The sequence below is a fragment of the Macrobrachium rosenbergii genome, chromosome 33 (assembly GCF_040412425.1).
Source record: "Macrobrachium rosenbergii isolate ZJJX-2024 chromosome 33, ASM4041242v1, whole genome shotgun sequence".
Lineage (NCBI taxonomy): Eukaryota > Metazoa > Arthropoda > Malacostraca > Decapoda > Palaemonidae > Macrobrachium > Macrobrachium rosenbergii.
Genome location: NC_089773.1, coordinates 14,794,273 through 14,818,851, shown reverse-complemented (window position 1 = coordinate 14,818,851; position 24,579 = coordinate 14,794,273). Strand labels below are relative to the sequence as shown.

The following is a 24,579-nucleotide window of genomic DNA, read 5'->3' as shown; positions in this document are numbered from 1 at the left end:
ATGGTGGATATTCCAGCGAAGGTTATAGACATCAAAATATCCCATCGCCTCTCGGTCATATCGTCAAGCGCTGATCCCACATTAATCCATATTACGGAATCCATGGCTGATTTAATATTTAGGTTCCATAGCCCACCAACCGCTCTCCTCTTTACGTATGCAAATGGACGCGGCCCTCTGAATGAGAAGCTTCATGTAAATTTAATGAGGTGAATTAATGTTTAGGCTAGCGTGGGACACCACGTTTAAATTCCGGAGGAAATAGATTTAAGTACATTACACAATTTCCTGTGGGTTTAAATGACATTATGTCAAGGATATATATTCATGTGTGCTGAAGGGTAGGTTTGTGGGTTTAAGATATATTTTATTATATTATTCTGGAAAAAACACACACAACAAAACACAACCAGATGGAGTAAGAGGGCTAATAAAATTCAAAAAATGAATTTCAGATCAAGAACCTTAACACGGAGGCAAACACGTTCTAATTCCGATTATCTTTGAATATGAGGGCACTTTATTGTATTGTGCTCTACTTTGTGATGGCATTCAGGAAAATGGCAGAAGAGGGTATTCTAACCTCTATGGTTGAAAATTATGACCTGTTCTAAAGGATTTTCCTCACTACGCTTCCTACAGTGTTCCACCCAAATGTGCCTGACAACTGGCATGGAATACAGATGACCTAAATTGGACAAATAAAATTATCTATAATACTTACATTTCCTTGTCGGGAGAATTGAGGAGATTAACAGAACAATGAGAAAATGATAACTTTTACCTTCAACTTGTCTCTTGCTTTGCAGGCTGATTTCCTCTTGGGTTTATATAACCTGCTGACTCTGTCCGAAAGAGTTTTCAGCTGAAGATTTAAACAGAGACAGAACAGTTAATAGAAAGCCAAAATTATTATTGTATGTATGACACATACCTTCTCCTAACAGTTGTTTTTAAATGCTCTGACCGACATGAAACCACAATCAATATTATACAGTAATATACATGACACCCCCTTCAAAAATGTGTTTTGACTGAGGTTGTAACTGAAACCCACAGAATATCCTAATATCTTTTATTTACAAATCTACAGAACAGCTACAAATTGGATTGGCAACATATAACTGCAGCTCGCAAAGCTATATAATAAAACATGGCATCTACGAAATCTAAAAAAAAACATTAACCGCACGAACTAAGCTCCACGGTTTCGTGTAACGGAAGTGGAAGTAGTACTTGACGAGTACGCACTAGACGTATTCGTCACAAACGAAAGCGTACAACGAGAAACAAAACACAAACTACTCGCACCCAAAACACCGTAGCCAAGTACAGATGAGAAACGAATAAAAACAAATACGAATATATCTTTCAGCCATAGAATTAGAGCCTTTTAGAACTAGAGATAGAATTGTCTTAAATGCTATCAACACACAGTCGCTAAATAATGTTCCCTTAATAGTTAAGTCAGTATATTTTTAGATGCGAATGCTGCAGATTTTGTAAGTGATGCAGTTACACCTATATGTCTTTTCCAAAATGTAAAATTCTTAAAAGGAAAAAAATTAAGTACACGAGAAATGATACAATTCTGACGCCGGAATTGAATGTATTGCTCAGTTGTGCTCTACGATAACTTGAAATTTGTCAACAGGAGATATTTGGCAAAGAAAAAATCATTACAGTGACAACTGTTTACCAAAATAAATACATAGCAAAACATCAGAAAAAAAAAAAAAACCTTTTTCTGCATAAAATTTTTCAATATTCTGTAACAAAAAACATTTTGTCTCAAGAACTTTACAATTCTCTTAATGGCCTTCATCAAGCAATACATTTACACCCTGCAGATGAATTTTCAATTGAGCAAAAGCATTTTACAACTTGCATCTTATTTTACAACCAAGTTGCATCACTTACAAATTAGCAGTTCTCAACAACACTGCACACGAGTCTAGATGTTTATATACAACCAGATGATTTAGTCTGGCTGTTTGTGTACAGCCAAACTATTCAGTCTGGCTGTTTATGGACAACCAAACTATTTAGTCTGGCCGTTTACATACAACTAGACTATTCAATCTGGCTGTTCATGTACAACCAAACTATTTAGTCTGGCTGTTTGTGTACAACCAAACTATTCAGTCTAGCTGTTTGCATACAACCAAACTATGGAGCCTAAGTTTTAAAACAGCCAAGTGGGTTAACCAGTCCTCCCCCAAAAATATATTACCTATTGAATGTTACTACAGTATATCAGAGTATTGGATTCAGTGTACAATAGGGAGAAAATGGGCTGGTTTGTTTTTGCATGTGTGCCAATATGGCTGACCAAAGTAGATTTAAGCCCGCTGACTGAGAAAAATATCTACAGAAATCGGGCAGTTCGTAAAACTTACGCAAGAAAATGACCCACACTCTCATATACTTAATTTTCCTAAACACACTGACTCTGAATCGTAATCCAAACGTAAAATAATAAAGCCGTTTCACCCTGTTCTTTCGAATCTTATTCTATTCCTAAAAACAAAATTCTTTTAACTTTTTGACAAGTAACGTCCAGCAATCACCGGTTTATAAATTGTCATTATTCTATACTCTATTCAAAAGATTTTCCTAAGTCCACAAAACGGTACAAAAATATCTTTTCGCAGCGGAGAAAGAAGTGTCGTATACTTATTTACATAACCTTTAATAATTACCATAAAATCAGCAAAATCTTAAATAAACCTTGCTATATAAACATTTCGTTTTAAAAATTACAAGTTTATTGCACTTATTCAAACTTAAATTAAGTTCAAGTAGCCATTTTTTTGTCATAAATATACGAGATGAAAACAACAAAATACTTAAGACCTCGTTTACAGGTTGTCAAAGCAACAAATGAAGATATAATTTTAGCTCCCTCTAGGCTGAGTAATGAGGTCTACACCAGGACTCTTAAACCCTCAAACATCAAAATCTTCCGTTGCGGGCTGCCCGAGGAACAAAAGCCCATGCTGGTACGTAGCCCAGCTTATCCTACATCAACGATAACACGGTAAGTCTACAGAAAATATAAAAATTAACAGCTTGGTGGAACAGGTGTCCATAATTTTGTTTAGCATAAACAGTATTATGAAAAGAACATAATTACTGCATAGGAACTGCTCGTTATGAATCTGAATTCAACACGTGTGTACGTGTACATATAACCACATACAGACAGCTAAATAGAAATATGATAATGAAGTTATTCTGCACATATAGCAAAATATCACCTACAAAATAGAGAGCCTATAACACATAACACAAGACGTCAGGGACAAAACTTAATTTCAAGAAGCAACGTCAACGTACTTTACTCCTTGTTTTATTTCTACTTTACAACGTTGTCATAAAAAACCATCTTTTATTTTTACAATCTCGTCGATTCCTCCCTTTAATAATTGAACTACTGCTTCTAATTCAAGCTTAAAATCATCACCAAACCTGATAACTGATAGGTTCATTCCATGGTCAAATAATTATCATTCCTAAACCTAACCAATATTATTTATAACCATATCTACTTCCAATGACCTTAGTACCAAACTCAAATGTGACATACAGTACAAAGTTATAAGAGATTACCAATTGTTTATTTGAGATTGACCACTTGGAAAGCTTATCATTATTTTATATACTAATAGTACCAATTATTGAATACCTTTCAAAGCACCAAGGAAAATACTAGCTCATGCATCCCAATAGAAACTCTGTGCCAAGCAGCAAAACATATTTGTGTAGAATTAGAGCTAAGCATCTTTTCCACAACGAGCGAGAACTCAGACCACTACATTTCTGTCATCTGTTTAGCTGGAAGATGCTATGCAAGACATGACGCTGCCTTGTGTTCATGGAGAAAGTCTTTGAGCTTTAAGGACTTACTTTACAAAATACTAGTCTTTGCTTTCGATAAAGCTGTCTTTTGCAACCCTTCTCCGTGAACGATTTAAAAATGGTATTGCGATAGGCTTGCACAGGAAGAACCGATTTGATACCTGGCCTGGCCTGCAGCCCACTAGTCAAGCCAGCCGCTAACAGGTACCAGCATTAGCTGGAGTCAATAAAAGGGCATGAACTAGCAACCAGCAACCCGATCCACTAAGACTCTCCAAGTAATTGAAAGCTCTACTCTTCTGGCGTTATCCCAACTCACGTAGGATTAAGGTTACCCCATAACCTGTGCTTAACAGCAGTCAAGGCTAGCAGCCATTAAAAGTTAGGCTCACTGGTGGACGGCAGGCCGGAATCAAACCTAAGACTTTGCGAATACTGTGCCAATGCTCCACTAATCTTGAGCATAACACAACTGCATTCACGAAAACATCTCTCAAGCTTTTGCGTCTTATCTCAACGACTTCCGATCTGCCTCGCCAAAGTTACAACAACTTACAAAACTACACAACACGGGGAAAATGTGTTTTCGAATCTTTGATATACTGTAGTAGCAACTACTATTTAGAAGAGCACCTAGAAACACAAGACGACCGGTATATGCATAAAATGGTATACGTACAGCACAAATACCCTCGGTTTTTACCTAAAGTGTTCGTATGCATAGACACCGTACGCATGCAGAAGGAGACATGTTATGAATACGTTTACACTGGCATCACATGTACGGTACAGATACATGAGGTAATTGCGCAAAGTAGGACGTTTGCTGCCTTACATCGTACGGTACTCCAGATATAAAGGTCTTGTCAATTCGAGTCAAAAATATATAGTACCTTGTCTATGCAAGTCATTCAAATGATCTGTGCATAATTTCTACTTGATACCAATATCGATATGGTAACAAAAATAACAAAAGTAATATTTTCTAACTCCACATTAATAACATAATATCAAATAACAAAATTAATGACAATAGACATTAATACAAGTCTAATACAATGTAAATTACATCTTCTCTTACCAATCCACTGATAACTTTTAAAAATAAATATTTAAAAAATTTACTTATCAGACAAACTTCAAATACCAAAACATTAATACCTGTACGCTATGCAGTTAAAGATTTGGAGATCTATAAATATCACTCATGTAACAATATGTTGATATATAATGACAATAATAACATATAAAATATTAAAATCATAACAAATCCTTAGTTTTTCCACCAACACAACTCGCAACAAAAACATTTTTGACAGATATAGCTAGAAAATTCATAAAAAACTTGGATAATAAAGTTTATAGATACATCATTGCTTGAAATACCAAGATTTCAAATAAACATTCACAAAACATAATATGTAGACTCATATTACTTCTCAAGATTAAATGTTCTGTTCACAAAATAAAACTGATTCATAAAATGTCTCTTACTCACTAATAAATCCTTCCTTACATGAGATTTTGTTCTGCAAAAATAAACAATTCAATCTCAGTAACCACCAATTTGCATATTCATATTTCATAAAGACTTTTTTTGCGCCATTATTTAAAAACATCTCAGTGAAGAGTATGAAATATAAAAATGCAACAGTAAGAAGTTTGACACTTATTAAAAAATATAATGAAATCGTAAAAAATATAAAACTTGTGTGCTATGCAGTTAAAACAATTACAGTCGATTTCGAAGTTTTGGATAAACATCGCAGGATTTTAGGGGTCCTCGGAGTGACACGAAATTCAAAAGACGAAATATGTAAGTCATTAACAGGTACAAATAAATTTTAGTCTTTTTGTCTTATTTTTGGCAAAATGAGTATTAATATACATGCAGTAATATAGTACAAAACCTTACTATCTACTAGTCAAAATGTATCAGTGTTGTATGAGTCTCGCAATCATTGTCAACGTCATCTCGTTTTCCGTAGCGAGACGATTCTTTGATAAAAATGAAACGCCTTCGTAACATAAGACCTGCGTCACATGAACCACGAGTACTGAAGGCAAGAGAATGTGAACGGGTGAAATTGGCAAACATAATATGTAATATTGTGCTTTCGGTTTATGGTAAAACATTTGGCAGACTTCTTTGTACTTCATATATATCCTCTAATGATTCTTAAGTGCGCTGACCTTCGATTTTGCAACCTGATTTTGATATAAGCATGAACACACTTTTCCTAGAACCTCATCAAACACGAGGCCTGTCTTCAGTTCAATTTTTACAACCTTAATGCATCTGACAATTAACAATTCCCTCCCTTATAAAACTGGATTGTTGAGACTTCAATTTGATAGAAAAATGAACAAACTTATCTTAGAACCTTACAAAACACAAGGTTTGTCTTTGGTTCAACGTTTTACGACCCTAACGCACCTGAAAATTGACATTTTTATCCTTTTTACAAACTGTTTAATCTTGTACCACTTAGAACATTGAGCAGGTGGGTCTGCCCAACTCAGTACTTTCATTTTTCTCTCCTCTTTCCCTCACTTCTAAACTAATGGTCCTCTCTCAATCAGGCAACTGGCTCCATTCTTCTGTCCTACTTGGTCCTAACCTTGTTTCATCAACTGGAAAAAGTGAAAATTGTTATCCATTCTGGTTCAAGAATTTAGACAATGCTATAAAATCTTCAGATTCATTATTTCAATATTTTCTTACAACCAGAAATGATAATGGACATTAAACAAAATATTGACGATGCAACAACTGTTCGTGACAGATTAATGATGTGTAAACATGATATAACATAATTGTTGCTCAGTTAATATCCTGTAATGAAAAACAGCGCATTCTCTTGGCTTCACTACTCACCTAATCAACATGAAAAACAATGTTCACTGAAAAACCCATTAACTAGTCTACATAATGCATTTGAAGTAACACTACATCGTCATTCAATGTAGCCACACGTCTAATTCATACACTACAAAAACATCTGCATTCTTGGCGCATATATTCCATTAGATACAGCACACTGTACCGTACACATCCGCAACAACAGCTATGCACGTAATACAGAGCGTTTTATATGTTATACAGCAACACTACATCGAGAATAAAAGGTGTTTAATATGGCTGAAGACGATAGCTACTTGAAAGAATGCAAATAAAGTAGGTAAGGCTTTTCGTACACTCCAGTAGTAGTTAGCAATGGTTTCAGGAGACCATGACTGCACCGCGAAATGAATGAATAAAAATGACAGGGCAAAACACTTTCCTTGAAAATCCTAATTACCCCACAAAAAAAAAAAACAAGTACTTTGAAGTATTTTCCGTTTCAACGTATACTGTATAACAGTAAAGTTCCTTCAGTATGATTGTAGCTAAAAGATTAGTAGTCATACTAAACTCTGTCTTTTTTATTTTTATATATTAGGGAAGATTCCAGCGAATGCCTCAATTCATGTGTGGCTGGGGGGGAGGAGGAGGTTTCGGGTAGTGTTCGGGCGGGAGGAGAGCCTTGGGGACATGTGGCTCCGCTTGGCTTTTGACGTAGTGGTCGGGGTACGAGATGGACTTGGAATACTGTTCGGGCGTGATGGGTTTGGTGAAGTTCTCCCCGTGGGCTTTTCTGTACTGCTCCGAAGCGAGGTACTTGACGTATTCCTCCACGGAATTGACCTTCGGGAACTGCTCGACAGAGAGGGACTTAGCGTACTGGTCTACGGATGGGGGCTTCACGAACTGCTCAGTCGACGGCGGCGCTTTCGCGTACTCCCCTTCCGTAGGAGGAGGGTTCTTTCCGTGCTCCTCCGAATCAGGCTTGGGCTCCGCGACAGGCTGGGGCGGGGTGAAAGTAGCACCTGTCCTAGCATAATGCTGCAACATGACTTCCCCCGCATGACAGACTATGTGCTTGTTGAGCAGATACCGGGTGACGAACTTCTCCTCGCAAACATAGCAAGTGAACGGCTTTTCTCCCGTGTGGCCTATCATGTGCTTGCTCAGGAAGTACTTGTTGATGAAGCTCTCGTGGCAGAAAGTGCAGACGAAGGGCTTCTCTCCGGTGTGCGTGCGCAGGTGGCTCAGGAGGCTGATCTTGTGGAGGAAGGTCTTCTCGCACATGTCGCAGGCAAATGGCTTTTCGTCAGCTGGGGTCTTGACTCTCGTCACCCCGTTGATGTTCCTCGGCACAAAGTTCATTCTGGAATGTCAGCTCGAGTGAAATCCCAGGCGCTAGTAAGACGCAACGTACAAGTACAGCCTTAATCTAACGTCTCAAAGGTCACTGACCGTAGGCAAATGTGCTACAGAATATGTGCTTTAACAGACATTCTACCTAACAAGGTACTGTCTCTACAAAAATTTGAGGCAACCAATTTTTTTCATTTGTTTCATCACACTGAGAACACAAACCAGTCCCGTCACAAGAGCCACAGACAGTTTCAACTCGCGGTAATCTATAACAATATCTATTTCCGTCCAAACACAATGAAAAAATAAAAGAAAAAACGATAAATCACTGGACTGTCCTTCCAGATCACTCAGTCCATTGATGACGAATAGGTTTGACGTTTGATGGTGAAGATCACGGTGCCCCAGACAGCTTCAAGGATCTAAAACTCCTCGGTATCCTCACTCAAGGGACCACACAGCACAAGGACCTGCAGCTAGTCCTGTACGAATCACATGGAGAATGGAGCCACAGTTAGTGGGTGACCTGACAGAAAAATAAAGGGCGTCAAAACATCAAAGGTAACAGATTCTCAACGTCACTAGACACAAATATATATACCACAGCATTTCCGTAATATATCAGCAACCATATTCCACACTATAACCACAACTTCATGTGAAAATAAGTATGGTACTTGGCCGGTAATGTTCCCATTTTGAGCATCCTGTAACAGAAGATGAATAAACCTCTATCTAGCATTAAAGAAATACCTATATACCTTTGCAGACACTTCTCAACATCACACAATGGAATTACAAAACTAAATCTTTTCGCTGTGAACAAATCCCCTGTGGATCTGAACATTATATCAAGAGAGATTAATATCATTCGAGGCATGAATAATTTACCCTCTTATATTGCACGATTAAACATATCTAAGCAAGGTGCATTTGAGTTAGCCAATCACGATTACAGGCAACATGGCCAAAATTTAAGATTTCACAGACTTGGAAAGGGTAATAAGGTGAATGCTAAACTTAATCTGATCGCAACAATAGCTGGATCCTGATTCCTTGGCTGACAGCTACGGGGAAAAAGGCATAAAAAGTAATTCTATAAGTGACCAGCTTGAGACTGCCTTCTCTGACCTAAAGGTGGGTTGAAGACAAGGTGCTCTACAACCCTGGCTGTTTAAAATGACTGTAGGTAGAGTGCTTATAGAGGTCAGAGAAAAGATAGGTAGCGAGAATTGTGGGCGCTAAGTTGTCGGATATTGTTCATGAAAATAAAACTGGCATGTATAACTACAGTAATAATTCATACGCTTTATACACAAACTTTTCCTTACACTATTCAATATACAGTATAGTGATATACACTTCTGTATGCTAATTTATTTTCAAAAGTACATAGATAAACACAAAATGACAACCCTACAGTTTCATGATACATATTTTAACACATCAAACTCTGTCACTGTGGCAAAGAGCAATTATGTCTTCAATTATTCTGATGTGCATCTTGTTTCCTCCAAGAATTTCAAAGCAATGATATTTAGACAATCTCCTGTTGTCCTTACCTATAACCTTTGTGTAATTTACAATTTATGATTGTGAATGGCCATCAGAGTGGTGAAATGATTCACACACATAGATCTATAAAGGTCAAATGCCTTATTGAACATTTTGAGTAATTTTATTTGCTTGAACCTCAATCTTTTGAAAGTATGTGATAATATTATTTTACCAAAACATCCAGAAGGTGACATCTACCTCCAAAACATTTTCAGAAATGCCTTGAATATTTATTCTAACTTACGAAGTTAAAGATTACCTCTCAAGATTGGAATGCATAAGCACTGGGACCTACAACAAGGTTACGAAACAGTCGTCAGTAGAGGGTGAAAAGTAAGACGGAAGAAAGAGAATATGAATGGAGGTACAGTAAAAGGAATGAAAAGGGTTGCAGCTAGGGGGCGAAGGGATGCTGCAAGGAACCTTAAGTAATGCCTACAGGCACCTCTCTAGATCGAGTTTTGTATTGATAAACGCATACGTTATAACCTAAGACTAGTAAATTCTAGAAAGACTCTCGCTCAAGTACCATATGTAAGTTGTTTAAATCAATCTAACAAGACTTGGAAACTTTGTAATCTCTTATACAAAGAAACAACATAATGAATGGAATTCATTTTTAAGTTAAAATATCCCTGATTTGCGACAGAGAGACTGAAATTAAGTGAAATTCTGCAATCAAGACAAGTTCTAATATAACCCTTTGGTTGCTAGCTCACAAATTTCAACTAATAAAATCTAGAGTTCTATTTATGGAGAAAATTGCAATTTACGATATCTTTCTTGACAGTAGAACTGATATTACCTAGCACTACTTAATCTTGACCTGGGGTCAGGCTGACATTACCTAGCACAACTTAATCCTGAGCTACAGTCAAGTTGACCTTACCCAGCACAAACTTAATCTTGACCTAGGGTCAAATAGGTCATGGTATGACATAGTAGCTAAATCCTGTGATTAATTTCCTACATTTCATGGTATAATCATCAATTTCTTGATTGAATATAACAGTTAAAGATTTGGAAAGGACATACTTTTATGAATACCATTTTTTTTTTAAAGTTTTGGCATATTAGATGATATAGAAACATGCAGTAAACAAAGAATACATACATCAACAAAAGGACTTGTAGCCAACATCTCTTCCCATAGACACAAACAAAAACATCAATATTCAGGTCACAATATACTTCACAAACTAGACCTTCTAAATCCAGTAAAGAACACAGACAGCTACTGGTCCGGAATAAAATCAACCTCCGTACATTAATACGTCTTCCTCAAAGAACTGAGCTCACTGTACGTCTACTCACGGCACAAAACAAAGCATACAAATCTCTCTCACCTCGTGATTCTTAGTACGTACCTCTGGAAATGGAATCCTGTTTCCATCCAAACAATTCTGAAGTCTGTATGTCATCGGTCGGAGTCTTTAAACTGTGTGTGTGTGTGAACAATTGCATACTGCTTCGAAACACCCTTGGCTCTGCCAAATAAAGTTAGTAAGGAAGTCCTCGAGTGGCATATATTCTATTCCCGGTCCAACGCAACTTACTGCAAGTGTCAGGAGTTTGGTTAGTAAGTATCTGCTCTTTAGGAGGAATTTGTTTTATCATTAAGGGCTGATTTAAAAAACCTCTTGGACTTTTCTGATTTAGGGAAATCTGGCTACACAGCCAAGCACTAGGGCGCTTTCAGCCAGCGTCCAAGACTGCTAAAAGAGGGAGTTGGAGTGATCAGACTGCAAGACTGAAGAAAGAGAATATGAAACGGAGGTAAAGTAAAAGGCCACAAAAGCAAGTACAGCAGCTAGGGGCCAAAGAGATGCTGCAAACAACCTTTAGTAATGCCTACAGTGCACCACGTGAAGTGCATTGACAGCACTACTCCTCTGTGGAGCTCAACTCTTGGAGTTTATGCTCGTCTGAGGGAGGTCATTTATTACAAAGTTCATTCATACATAAACTGACATTTTAAATTATATTACTGCCCCATTTTAAAACTGTTTTTCCACTGATTGTAATCACCAAAAGTAGGGCTATACTGATACCTGGTCAGCTCAAAAGGTTTATCATTTATATACATTTCAAACGTGATATAAAGATGATGTTAGTAAGTTAGGTGTCAGCATTGCGGAATTGTGTAGGGTAGGAATTACATGAATCAAGACATTCCATGACAATTTCAATTCTGTAGATGATAATCAATGTTAGAATATCCTCTGAGTGCTCATATTCATAAAAGGAACTTACTTTGGCCAATATTCTCCCAACTGAAATGGTTCACTTTATGATTTGTAATTAAAACATTACGTAACGACATCAAAGTAATCAGTGCTGGTATAAAGCTTTTCTCAAGTCAAATGAAAGGTCATTCTCTATTTTTCATTTCCACGAATTCATCTCTTTCGAATTATGTACCAAAGCAATACTGTATTAGAAATAATCTTCATGACTTTAAAAGATTTGGTGAAGGTTGCAATTCATACGCAAGTTACTTTGAAGAGTTTTATTTACAAATCTACAGAGCTACTACAAATTGAAGTTGGCAACACATAACTGCAGTTCAAGAAGCTATCGTAACTTGGCATCTGCTAAATCTAATCAACTGCAACAAACTAAGCCGTGGTCTCGTGTAATTTGGAAGTACATCACTGATGTACTCGTTGCAAAGCGGAAAAGTAACGTGCACCCGAGAAAATAATACGTGCACCCGATACACCCAAGGCTGAGAACAGGACAGGGCAAAATTATAGTTGATTATCTTTCAGCCATACAAAGTAGAACCTTTCAGAGCTACAGATTGAAACTTCTTAGAACACTATCAACACCTAGTCACTAGGAGATTTCTCTAGAATAGTAACTTTGTTATATTTTGTTTTCTAGATTTCTAGGATGCAAGTTTGTGAGTGATGCGGCGTCCACTAAATTTATGTCAGTTATTAAGACCCATCTAGAATGTTCGTCAGAGAGAGAACAGGACGTAAAGAATAGACAAAACAAAGGCTGGAAAATAATACGTGCACCCGATACACCCAAGGCTGTAAATTGTTTGTTGTCGGAGAGGCAGACCCTGAAATGTCTTCTACTAGTAAGGTAAATGCTGTACACTGTCCCAAACCTGGCCTATATCTAATGAAATTTCTTAGAGGTAAAGAGTTCCACCTTTGCTTCCACCCAATAGAATTTCATAGAAATAAAATCACAATATGCTGAAAATTATGAAAAAATGGCATTTAACAGGATAAGAGCCCCAACTTATCTTATGTCGAAAAGAATTCTTCAGAAATAGAGAACACAATATGTTAAAACTTAAATTAGCAAGTGATAAATTATGAAAAAATGGCTCAAGCATCAGATGTAATTGTGTCCCAGCCTGACTCAGTGACCGAAAGATTAACCTTCATTATTTTTTGTGAGTTTTTGGACCTACTGAAGCATTTCTGGAAAAATGTTGCTTTGTATATGTGGCATTTACTAAAGAGAAATTTAAGAACTATAGATGATTTTGTCTTAGCCTAATGAGCAACAAAAAGGGAACTCTGTTTGAAACCATGAAATATCCAAAAATTAAGCAAAAAGACATATAATGTCTACAAATCATGCTTTCTGATACCTCAAAGAATTTCACTATCAAACTGAACTGACAGTAACTGACAAACGTATCTTTTAACTCTAACCAAAGTCAGACTAACAAAGAACTTAGAAGAAAGTTTGCGTAAAACAATAAGCCAGTGACCATATCTGAAGGTCTGACTTTTCCTTGACTTTCATATCAAGAACTTTGTATTCCACTTTTTCATAAAAATAAATCAATTAACCTAACCATATATATGTTCAAATATCTCCTTTCTACTACAGAACTGCTATCTCACCTTCGATGATTCCAACCAAAAACATTTAAATGTATATATCTACATTCTTTATGTAGCAACAGCCTAATATTTTTCCCATCAATCATCAACCTGGACTCTAACAAAAACACAAATTGCAAACAAAAACATTTTAATTACGAGAAAAAATTATACGTCACGTACCCTGAAAAAGACTGTTCTTTCAAATGACCTGTTCATTGATTTGCAAAGCTGACAGGTAAAACCACACTCTGGAGGCCTCAAGGAATAAATGAATGATGTTTATGGCTTTGTAAAGCATATACTGCTTTCTGAAGAATGAACTATATAACAGTACTACTCTAGTTATTGTATTTATGCAATGTATGGATATTTCATGACGGGATGTGCAACTAAAATGAAGGAAAAATGTACCAAAATTGATAACGTAACGTAAGAATTCTGAAAAACCACGGAGCAATTCAAGACGGGTTTACAAAAATTATATGAATATTCCACAAAGAAAAACTTGAACATGATGGACCTTTCTACAGACAAGCCGCATCACTCGTGAATCTGCAAACTTCACGACACCGCTGCAACAGGAGTTGCAAAAACATGCAAATTAGCTGTATGTCTCACCAAACTCTAAATCATGAAAGCATTGAGGCAATTTATGTTTGCCGTGCAGAATTCCAACACGATATTGCAAAAACCTAATAACTTCAACTCCCTCCATTAAGCTCGTGGCAAATCTCCGTTAACTTTTCTTGCCAAAGTTATCAAAGATCTGTGAGACTGAAACACTGCACCAACACTCACTCTTCAAAAAATCTTATTTCACATTTTGACAAAAGATCCCCTGTGGCTTCTTGTCCACACACAGATCTCTCAAAAGTTCTTTGGAACATGAAATTTGGTGAAATAAACCGGGATATGGTTCTGACAAGATGGTGCATGTAGAACACACCAAGTAGAATTGAAAACTAAAAATGTTAAAAGTATGAATGATCAAGTTTCTTGATGCCAAAAGGAACAGCTAACTTTTTACTTTGTACTCAAATACAACCTTAAGATCTAGTAAAGCAAAAGGTCATTTCACTTTGCTCATTAATTCTGCATGATTTTGTACGTGGGATTACTTATTCTGGTAAGGGATTCATTAAAAAGCATACAAAAAAATTTAGAAGTGGATATTTTAAAGCCATGAACTGGCTTTACCCTTCTATGGCTACTTGGCCAGGAGTTCCGTTAAGAAAGCGTAGTCAATCTGTTTCCACTTGTGCTTTTCAGCCAAAGGGTTCTCTATCTTACTATGATGATGTGGGCCTACTCACAGCTAAGCAACACACATTCTACTTTAAAGAATGTTAAGTAGTGGAATGTATACAGCTAGGATATGTATCCTAGATTCTGTGGGAGGGGAAGGAGTCCTGCCTACCCTGGATAGATACACAGAATGTTTTCAAGGCTATCCGATTAAAGTTAATTTTGGGTTGAGCCTAGTAATCCTGTACCACAGCTTAGTGCACCAACCTAGGTTAACCTTACAAGACATACTCTCGGCACGTAAGCATAGGCTAGCCAAGGTTCTACTCTACATAGGCCTTGCTTTAAAGGATTTGCAAACAGAACTCCACCGACGTAGGCTGCGCAAACCAGGTAAAACATTCAACGCAGAGGCAAGGCTCAGTTACACTATAGCCTAAAACAAATCAAACCAAGAACAGTTTAGCGTACATCCTAGGTTAGGGTATTTGATTGTGAAAATGTAAGACACCTCTTTATACTTTGAATGCGATACTTCTTTTTGGTGGTAGGCCCACATTATCAAGGTACAACAGATATAAAAAACCTCGCTAGTTATCACACAAGTCCAAAAATGAAACGACTGCGTGCATAACAAGACTCACGGCTAAAGAACCACTGATGTGAAAACCAGTACATGGGAAAACCCACTGAAAAAAATCATTTATAATTCTACATCAAAGAAACACAATTCTCATCAAGAAACGAGCATAAAATAACCTTCAATTGCAACGGAGTGCAGCAACAGGCAAACATAAAACACATAAAAAAATACTACAGCATACAGGAACTGTTAACCATGTCATTAAAATCTCCAAGGAATATAAATAATAAGATTCTTTGCCTGTTGCACCTCTCTGCCTCACGCTGTAACTTGCAATACTCGCAATCCAAATGTAAAATATTCACACAGAAAATTTACTATATATATATGCACAAATATATTTCTGCCTGTGCACAAAACCATACATGTGGGCACCTAAACAGTAGGTCTACATACGTATGTACGTAGGTGCATGCGCTGTGGGCACACGTGTTTAAATTACAAGTTAATCTTTGACTCTTATGTGGCATTACACTTCAGTTCGAAGTTGGTGACGATACAGAACTTATCAAGTATAGCTGTAGAGGTCTGGGAGATTACACTTCAAAGGATTAACAAACCCATCTCCAGTTCATACCATACTCATTTTTTCACTGTCAACTGCTCTCACAATCTTTCTTTCTTCATTAAGTGTTCCTAAAGTGTCTGCGTCCTTCTTTTGCACTGTTAAGTTACGTCCTCCCATTAGTATTGGTGCGTCCTCGTAATCCCAGTTTACAGAAGTCAGTTCGTCCAAACAGGTGGCTTCTCAGAGACTATATGCTTTTGAAGTGCAAACGTAATTTCACAGTCCATGGACAGGATCTTCACTCTCACTGAAAACTGTGTTCAAAAGTGCTCGTAAAAAATATAACCTGTCAATGAACAACTGTTCTGCATACTCCTGAGACACCTCCCACAAACACCTGGATGTTTTTCTCTCAGTCTGGTGATAGGCTCTGCCTACACAGTCCAGTGTCCTTAATTCTCCTCATCACCTTCCACTTTCGTACACCTCACTATTTCATTGTAAATGAACCAATGCCGGGCTGAGGCCTGTACGATTCTCGTGCAGTACCTTAAATGACGATACCATTCCCGGTTATAGCTAGCTGATACTTTGACCAATTCTTAAGGAATTCCCTGTAATCATTATATAAATGTATTCAGTTCTGGAGTGAGTCTTCGTCTTCGGAAAGACAAACTGCTGTTTTCCATAGAGGTACCCTTCCTTGATTTCGAAGCAATGGGTTTGTCAATCAAGTTGAAGGGGCAACCTCCCATCTCCTGGGATTACAAAATCTTATTTCATCTTTCAAAACACAGTACACGCACAGTCACCCACTTGGAACCAAAGTGTAATGCGTTGTAAAAAAGATATGGCTCTTGCATTCACAAAATAAAATTTGCAAAATAAAAAACTGTTCATATTCACGTAAGTAAAATAGAAATGTTCGTTTTCCCGTAAGTACAAATTGCACGGTAAAGACCAGTTTTGAGATTACATCTTCTGCGACATCAGAATGACCAGACTTAAATCACGAAAATACATTTTGTTCTACCTTGGCCAAGCTCAGTATGGATATTCTAACATTGCATGAGGAATGACGGTATTGGGGTTCGCAACAGGAATATGAAACCGGTATGAAACCATGTCTTATACTGCAACTGTCTTGCAGTTCCTATTTATCAAGTGTCAGGATTAAGTGGTTACCTATGGTACATAGCTGCGTCCCTACAAGGGGCACTGGGGATGTTTCAGAGTCGAATTGTCTCTTCAGAATTGTCGAGGAAACATACTTTTTGAGATCTTAAAGCCCATTCTACCCAGCAGTACTCCATATTTTGTTTTTGCGTATCTATAACAGTCACAGTTTTTGACAGCTCTGAATATTTGCAAATCCTCAAGAGTTCTTGTTTACTTTTCTTTCAGATGGCTGGACTTTTTGCACTGATTTTAATGCGCTCTACAGACAGTAACACCTAAACTGCTTCAGTTTCTTAATCAAAGGTACTTGAAAAATAAACCTTGAATTTCACCATCGAAGGGTGAGAAAAAGTGACTCAATAACAAACAAGGAAGGCTGGAAATATGACAGACAATAAAATAAAGGGGACGTAAACACTCAAATCAGTGGGGACAGGAAGACGTAAGAGAGTGGTTTTGGTACGTGAATTTCCCAAACAGTAAACACAAGACTAAAAGATTTAATTCTATCATTAGAAAACTGATTTTGCCTCTTATTTTTCATGTTTAGGCAAGAGAAGGAAGGAAAGGTATATATAAAATTAGGGTATCTAACACAAGACACTGATTAAGGGCGTTAAGTATAGGACAGGATATTCAAAATACAAAACACAAATGAATATTGGAGAGTTCTGCATAAAAAAAAATAGCAAATCAGAGATCATGGAAGACAGACCGCCTGACCTCTCTCAACTGTGGGCGCATTTGAGAAGAACGTCAATCAAGGGTTAGGAAATAAATAAGGAATTGGGAAAATAAGAGAAAACAACACGGATGGATACAAGTGCATGATGGAAATAAACACAAGAAACAATACGTCTTTTAGTTTTCCCTCGCTCTGATTTGTTTCGCACGCAAACACAAAACAAATGACTGCTAAATCAGGATCCCTGGTCTTTTAATTTCAACTGGGGCACAGTTTTAATGAATATACCATGCTACTGCATTCTAGTGCTAAAACATTTTGAACTGCTTATGCAACGACAACTGCGTACCCACTTAGCAGTGACAAGCCGGAATAGCATACAGAAGAGTATATACACTATACATACATTACTAAACAATATTAAAAGATCTTAGAATCGTGAACATCAGGAGTTTCGCAGATTTAGAATTCTCTTGATTATTCTGCTAAATCCTTTTGTACCTCATGCAAATAGACTAAAAATCTATTTCTAAATTAAGTACGCAGTCCAAAAGCAAGTAAAATTAATGCAGTAATAATGAAAATGAAGAATACTAATGCAAAGTGTCTGAAAATACAGTAGGTCTATGATCTGACTTGCAATGGTGCAATGATTCTGGAGGAAGCTTGATGTGACGTTTAGGCCTAGTGGCATTCAATTTTATTTTATTGTATTATAATTCTGTGGTACTTTATTCTTTAAGCACTAAAAACATTACTGCATAGAATTTACCCGCTTTTCAGTTCACTGATGTACGCCAATTACGGATACCTGAAGCTGTCTACATTTCTTTATGGTTCATTTTCCAATTCTAAAAATAATCTCTGGACTTTTCCACCCACAAAACAAGTTATGGAGACACTTTTAATCTACCAAAGGTCTTTCATCAAGTTGGAATATGCTTTATAAGACTACAAAATTCTGCTGTGGAAAATAATGAAATCTTTGTGTATTGTGATATAAACAAGCATTCTTTAAGTACTGGACTTTAGAAGAATTAGGTTAATGCTCTTAAGGGTAAGCCAGTCTTGTGACAGAAGATCCTTGGTATAGCATTTCTCTACCTATCAAAGCTGATTTAAAATACACTGCAAAATGAACATGGATTTATATAAAAAGTTGTGAAGCACTCAGAGAGAGAGAGAGAGAGAGAGAGAGAGAGAGAGAGAGAGAGAGAGAGAGAGAGAGAGAGAGAGAGCAATACTCTCAAGGAGAAATAGATAACTTTCTGTTACCATTCTTCTACGTAAGAGTTTGGACTAAGGACAAACGACAAGGTGAACACTATTCTATTACAGAGGATATGAAAACATTACTCAGCCCATCAAAGACCATCTTTAAACTAAGAAACAGAGAGAGAGAGAGAGAGAGAGAGAGAGAGAGAGAGAGAGAGAGAGAGAGAGAGAGAGAGAGAGAGAGAGAGATTGCATACCAAATTCAACAAACTGTTAAAAGCTATCAACCTTCTGTTGCACGGCAACACCAATTCCTAACCTCACCCCACCTTAAAATGAGTCACACATTCTGCAAAACCAAGTGTCATCACAAAGACAACAGACGTTTCTCTCTCTTGGCATGGCTGAACGTCCCTGGTAACCTGGATCACTTAAAATTAACCAAAAACTACTGAGCCTTTAAATGCAACCCTGCTTACTTGATGATATTGTACAAAGATCAAAGACTTGAATGACAAAGTGTCTCCTAGACAAGTGTGAAAAACGGCACCCCTTACAATTAACTGAAAACTATTGAGCTTTTAAATCCCTCTTACTTGATGGTATTGTACGCAGATCAAAGACTTCAATGTGACGAAATGTCTCCTAGAAAGCGAGCAACTCTAGGGTAATACAAATTACAGACACTAATCACTGGACATGAAAACTGGGGAATTGACGATACCCCTACCTGAAGAATAAGAGAGATCACGGAGAGGTTCCTAATACACCCTTCAGGGCAACCCTAGAAGAAATAGCTTTGGAACCCCTTGCAAGCACTAAACTCGTCTCAACACCTGAGAATCAGTTTTAAAATATTCCTATATTCCATCGGTCCTATCTTGATTCAAATGCAAAACTGTTCTCCAAATGAGAGAGAGAGAGAGAGAGAGAGAGAGAGAGAGAGAGAGAGAGAGAGAGAGAGAGAGAGAGAGAGAGAGAGAGAGAGAGAGAGAGAGAGAGAGAGAGAGAGAGAGATTGATTCCTCTTCATTCTCGGTAACTTCAAAATAATACGTTCCTGTAAATTCAACTGAGTCAATCTCCTTAATTTCAGCCTTTCTTTGTCAATCTCTGGCACTCTTAATGAGATTCCTTTGTCTGAATTCATCGTTAATTACTAAATATATTTGTTAGTTAGTTAGTTAGTTATTTACAACATATACCTTACCAGACCACCTGGTTAAAATTCATAACTCCCTACAAGGCTGACACAGAGGGTCTGTCCTTATATGATAGACTCAAATGAGTTGTACCTTATCTAAATACATCACAGCTCTGTAAATAACTTTGTACTTGAATTGACTGAATGTTCTGGAGGTTGAAACAAAATTCCCTCAAGGGTTCATCATAACTCAAACACGTACATATACAGTACACAAATATCCACAGACGACCTCACCTTTTCTTACCCTCGTTAAAAGTAGCGTCTTTTAACTCGTCCACACAATCTCACTTTCCATCGATACCCAATTTCCTCTAGTTCGAATTCGGCAACTCACTGCACACTCCAGTTTTCCTTTCTTACTTTTCAAAATGAACAGACAAAAAAGAGTATATATAAGTATATATACCTGACATTGAAAATAGGGTCTCTATGTAAAATTTTTGAGCTTCTAAAGTACTATGTTGACGACAAGTCTTCCCCAATGAAATGCCTTCCAAATGGAAAGTTAGAATATCCACTGACACAGTTCGAAAAAGTGAGCAAGGCTGGTATCTGCTGGAGGTGCAGGCTTGATTTTAAAGTGGCTGGAACAACACTCTACTGGCGGGAGCTTTCAGCACAATTACGCTCCCTTAGTTAAGCAAGATCCTTCAGCGTTTTGTCCAAATTAGTCACTCAAATTAGTAATTCTTCATTCTCGTTAACCTACGGTCCATCCAAAACACTGCTGGGTCCACTACACAGTAGAAAAATTGTACGCAACTGTGCGTAATTCACGTGTCCATGTTACTTACTGTTCGACCACACACCAAAATTTTTAACAATAATCTTTTATCCCCGAATACCATTCTCAACATCTTTCACAGACCTGTTCCGTAAACCTTTTTTTACTAACCAAATGACACAGTACATATGTAAAGCCTGATAAAAATGATTGGTATGTATATAATGCCATGTATATACCTCATCCAAATTATGTGTATAGACATATGCATGCAAAAGATGTACTTTATATATATATATATATATATATAGTGCGATGTACATGTACATATCAGATGTAACAAAACAAAATACTGTTTTTCCCATAAGCAGCTTCATGTGTGGCATACTATCCTCAAAATACAATCAACTAAAGGTAGGTTTCACTGTACTGCTTTAAAAACTCAGGTGAAAGAAAAATTTCACTTACTGAAACGCAAAATTAAAACGCAGTCCATAAAATTTAACCCTGCGAACTTGATCTCCAAATCATTACCTGGTAATCTAGCTATGACAAATGCTTACCAAACTGCATGCAAGCAATGCATAGTAGTTTTTAAAAATAAAAAAAATACAGCTCTTTAAAGCAATGAAAGTCTTACCACAACTAGAAACAAATAAAGGCAACTCAGCGTTGACCTTATGTCCTTAATGAGATAAACTGATCCCACACTTTACATTAATTTCAACCATTAATGTAACTATTTCTGAACACCTAAAACTATTTTAAAGGGGGTTTTATATATATATAGATTTATATATATATAGATTTCTTCAATGTGATGAACAGCAGTGCACACTGGACTGCTTCCTTATAAAATTTACTTGAGCTACACATTGCAAGTTCTATGTATTTGATGACGAGATATTGTCTATGATTACATGAACTTCTATGCTTCCCATAGATCCATGCCAAGATTAGTTCTAAAAGAAAAAACAACTTATGAGAAAGCTAAGAATAGTTATCATGATATACAAATCATTCTACTTCTTGCAACACTGAGCAACGAAGCCAAGGAGATAAACTGAGAATTTACAGTTCCGACGTTCAACAACACCTACTACTGGTGACATCTTTAAATAACCAGTTCCCTAGATGAATGGGACTTCTACTGGCCGTCTTCACCAAGTTCCTCGTTCAAAGCTACTGTTTCTTCCACCAATTTTGAATCGAATATAGCAAACTCAAGGATCTGAGCTCTTTGTGGGGTTAAAATGAAATCAGAAGCCACTGCCTTTACCAAACAGAAACTACATGATAGTCTTATATTCCTAGCTTCACAAAACTTTCTTACATATGTATGTTATTGAAAGAAATTTAGTTATAAATTAGAAAAAAATACAGTTCTTTGGAAGCCATAAGGCGATAATTAAAAGGATGTATAGTACTTGGAAAAGTATCATATAAAAAGTCACTAGGCGTTACCAGATAGGAATAATGGATATACAGTAATAAATACAGTGAAATATTCAAAGTTCTCCAAGGAGATGGCATCCAAACAAAAACTTAGTAAACAGAAAACAAAACTCTAACCTTATCAGCTGTTCACGAGTGCAACAAAGAGCTGCTATTCTGAACAACTGCTAACATAAAGCGTATTTTGGTTTTCTTTCCTTGAGAAGCACTACTGGGATGTGTATGGCTTTCTACTGGTCATCTTTTAATGAATCGTTCAAACTTTAATGTTAATTTCAGCATCAAAAATGCCTCCAAATCTGTGAGAAAGAAAAATAAATGTTTATAAATTATATAAAACTAGGGAAATGAAATTAACAGACAGGAGAAAATTCAAGTTTTAAAATGGTGTCAAGTAAAATTATAAGAGTATGACTGGATGAAAACCTTGTAGCGATGAATTGTGGGAAGCTTTCGCTTGGCTTCAGTGCTCAGCGTTTCAACAAGAAGCTCTTCAGTTTCTCAAACTAAATCAGCCTACATGATCATTAACAAAAATCTCTAGTTCTCCTGTGTACTCTTGCTAAATCATTAACAAGTACTGTACACAGCAACCTTACTCTACCGTCACACTGGCATGGAAGTATTTCAAGACATTGTGTTGAATATACAGTACTGTACACAAAATTCAGGTTTCAGCAAACATTTAAGGCTAGGTATACAGCACTGTACGTACACAGTACTCTTTTACGTACAGTACAGTACACTGTACGTTACTCTGCAATACTACATCGAGAATAAAAGGTGTTTAATATGGCTGAAGACAGAGCTACATCAAAGAATGCAGGGTACAGAGAAGTCAACTAAGCAATCTTCATAATTCCATTAATCATTTAAGATGGCCATAACTGCAACGCTTTGAATGCAGGTAAATGGTTGAACACTGATAGAAAATTACGGCAATTTTCCGACAACAACATCTTTGCTTAAATATTCTTTTTCCTTTGTTAACGTAATGTACTGTATAACAGTAAATTTCTCTTTAGTATGAATGCGGCTACGATGAGTTACTCATACTAAACTCAAGTCTGTTTCTTGTCCTAGGAGCTTACATTTTTTAATTCAACTGTTGATCAGCAGAGGATTTTGTATAATCAGCGGGCGACTTTGCGTAATGTTCTTGGTGATGAGGCTTAGGGGCGTAGGACTCTCCCGAACCTTTTACGTATTGTTCAGATGGACTTTTTGGAAAGTGGTCAGAGGAAGTGAGTGATTTTGCATAATGCTCAACATTAACAGGCTTGTTAAAATTATCACCGTGGACTTTTCTGTATTGCTCTGTCGCAAGGTTCCGGACGTACTCCTCCACGGGGTTGATTTTTGGAAAGTGCTCCGCTGAGGGAGGTTTCCCGTACTGTTCTGCGGAGGGAGACTTTGGAAATTGCTCGTTAGAGGGCGATTTTGTGTACTCCCCTGCCGGGGAGGGCTTTGAGCTATGGTTGGCAGGGGCAGACTTATTTCCTCCATGTCCAACAGTGGCGCCTCTGGCATAGTGCTGCAGCATCACTTCCCCAGCGTGAGTGACGATGTGTTTGTTTAGTAAGTACCGCGTGAGAAACTTCTCTTCGCACACATTACAGGTGAACGGCTTCTCCCCTGTGTGGTTTATGACATGTTTTGTCAGAAAGTACTTGTTGACAAAAGTCTCATGGCAAAAACTGCAAGTGAATGGCTTTTCTCCCGTGTGAGTCCGGAGATGGCTGACGAGACTGATTTTGTGCAAGAAAGTCTTTTCACACATGTCGCAGGCAAAGGGCTTTTCGTCCGCGGGGGTTTTCGTTTTGGTCACCCCGTTCACATTTTTGGGTGTGAAGTTCATCTTTGACATGAGTGGAGATGAGTGTCACTCCTGCTACTTATGCGGAAAGTTCAAAATACAGTGATGAGTTACTGTCTCAGAAACCAACGAGCACAAAAAATCCTACAAAGATAGGACTTCCCGAGACATAGTTTTCAATTCTTTGCTTATGTTTTCTACAAAAAAACCCTAAATCAAAGAACTTTTCTATCTTTCTTCATAACATTATTTGCTCGTAGGAAAACCTGCCTTAGATTCTACACATCAAGAACAATACTGGAAACACCAAATCTCTATGGGGTACCTTCCACAGTTACCAATTCCAGACAGTGGGGAGGACGGTAATGTTCTGACGTTAACGGACAACAGCTGTCAATGTGGTCTCAACAACTTACCACACTTCGTG

General features: G+C 37.2%; 1 protein-coding gene across 10 annotated transcripts in view; it reads right to left on the bottom strand.

Annotated features, from left to right (window-relative positions):
• Positions 1-1,060: 1,060 nt before the first annotated feature.
• The window catches only part of LOC136855958 (zinc finger protein 674-like), a 25,903-nt gene continuing 2,384 nt past the window's right edge, over positions 1,061-24,579 (bottom strand). Inside the window, exons 2-5 of one of the 10 annotated variants that reach the window (XM_067133506.1) lie at positions 24,569-24,579; positions 22,454-22,635; positions 10,987-11,174; positions 1,061-8,588 (exon numbers count right to left, since the gene is read on the bottom strand). The exon at positions 24,569-24,579 is cut by the window's right edge and continues 85 nt beyond it. In XM_067133506.1, the coding sequence (XP_066989607.1) occupies positions 7,325-8,071 (747 nt within the window). In that variant the 5' untranslated portion in view covers positions 8,072-8,588; positions 10,987-11,174; positions 22,454-22,635; positions 24,569-24,579 and the 3' untranslated portion in view covers positions 1,061-7,324. The other 9 variants (XM_067133511.1, XM_067133507.1, XM_067133509.1 and 6 more) reach the window with 9 other exon arrangements.